Source organism: Condylura cristata, unplaced genomic scaffold (genome assembly GCF_000260355.1).
Source record: "Condylura cristata isolate star-nosed mole 26May11 unplaced genomic scaffold, ConCri1.0 scaffold00017, whole genome shotgun sequence".
NCBI lineage: Eukaryota > Metazoa > Chordata > Mammalia > Eulipotyphla > Talpidae > Condylura > Condylura cristata.
The window spans coordinates 5,259,716-5,261,496 of record NW_004567118.1 but is presented as its reverse complement, the minus strand read 5'-3'; the positions used below and the strand labels follow the sequence as shown (position 1 = coordinate 5,261,496).

Genomic DNA, 1,781 nt, shown 5'->3' with positions numbered 1-1,781 from the left:
CATCCGCAACTGCCGGCTCAACAACCGCCTGCGCCGCGGCTGCGACTTCCGGCACGACGCCGAGGTGGTCTGCGCAGGTGGGGTGCCCCCGGCGGCGGGGGTGCGGGTGGACCCGCAGGTGGGGGAGGGGAGGCCCAGGAAGAGGGGGCAGGGGTGGGGTGTGCCCTGAGACCCAAGCACTGGTTTGCTGGAGTGTCCAGGCGGTGGCCCCCCCCCCCCCCCCCCCCGCTTCCTTGGGTCTAACCAGTCTGGTGGATTCTCTGTGAGCAGCCAGAAGATGGGGTGTCTCTGCTTAGAGATGAGATTCAAGTCTCTGCCTGCCCCCTCTTCCTGGCCTCCCAGTGTTGACCTGACTCTGAAGAGGCCGTGTCACCAGGTCTGACCAGGCCACCATACCTCCCAGGGCGCCTCCCCAGCCCTCTCACCTCCCAACTCCATCAGGGGTCAGGGCCCTCCCTCATCAACCCAATCACATCCTGAGTGCAGAAGAGCCCCAACTGGGTTGGGGCTGCAAAGGACCTCAGAAACAGATCTGCGCAACGGTCTCCTTTCTATATGGATTTTAAAAATTAACAATTACCCACACACCTCATTTAAAAAAACCTGAAAAGGAAAGGCAACCATAACAGAGAAAAAAGCCCTCTCAGAATATCACCATAAGTCAAAGATTTGGCTCACAGCCTCACCTGTTTCACTGAGGAAACAGGCACAGAGAGGGTAAGTAACTTGTTCAAGGTCACACAGCAAACAGGCACAGAGAGGGTAAGTAACTTGTTCAAGGTCACACAGCAAGGGAAATGCTGAGACTGGAAGCCAAGTCTCTGGCCACTCTCTGGGGTCTCCCTAAAAACTGGTGGCCTGGCACCAGCGGCCTCATCTTGCCACATCAGTGAACACTACCCTCTGTCCACTTGTCCACCGGCCCCCTTCCCTTCCCTCCTCCACACCGACACCCGCAAAGTCAAGAGCACTGTCACTAGAGCTGTGCCTGATGCCAGCACACACTGAGACAGTGTCCATCGCCAACCCTCCACACCACTCCTGCCAGCCACGGGGCAACCATGCCAATGAAGAGTGGAGCTCCATCTTCCCAGTTCTCTCCCTCAAGAGACTTGACTGCAAATTGCCCACCTCCCCAAGCCTAGAGAAAAGTCTGGGTGCATGAGGAGAGAGGGGACTTGAGGGGCTGGAGGGACTGGGAACAGACGGCAGAAAGGACCTCCGGGTGAGGAAGGTGGCTGGAAGGGCTGGAGTAGAGGGATAGGCGCCCTTCTGGGCCAGAACCCTTAAAGGTCACCAGGGCAGGGCAGAGCAGGTGACTAGGGGGTCCTGGGGCTGGGGGTAGGGGACAGCAAGTTGCTTCTGCTGTGCCCAAGCCTCTCTCCAGGTGCCAGACACGGAGAGGAAGGTGGCAGGCGCCCACTGCCCTTGCCAGGAGAGAGAGGTTGTGTCTCCTGCACCCCTCTGGCTGCTCCCACCAGCCCCCAAATCTGACTTAGACCCAACCCGGGTCAGCCTGGGGTGGAGGCAGGGAAGAGAGAAAGGAGGCAACGGGGCAGGAGCGCCCCACCTCGTCAGATCCGGGCTGCCCTGGTGTGACCAGGGTCCCTGAGACTCTCCCACTGTCGCCTCGTCAGCGGGAGCCCCTTGCGCTGAGGCGCCCCCTCTCCGGGTCGCCCCGTGTCCTTCTAGACGGGAAGGAGAGGTCGGCGCACTCACACACCTCGCGTGCTTAGCAAAGTGGGGTGTCTGCCCACCTGCCACAGCCCGCAGGGCTCCTG

The 1,781-nt window shown here is 60.5% G+C and overlaps 1 protein-coding gene across 1 annotated transcript in view; it reads right to left on the bottom strand.

The window, feature by feature from the left end:
- PLXDC1 (plexin domain containing 1) overlaps positions 1-1,781 on the bottom strand; it is a 53,792-nt gene that overhangs the window by 47,760 nt on the left and 4,251 nt on the right. The window contains exon 4 of the mRNA XM_012726047.1: positions 1,724-1,778. Within this exon, the coding sequence (XP_012581501.1) occupies positions 1,724-1,778 (55 nt within the window). The remainder of the gene's footprint in view (positions 1-1,723; positions 1,779-1,781) is intronic.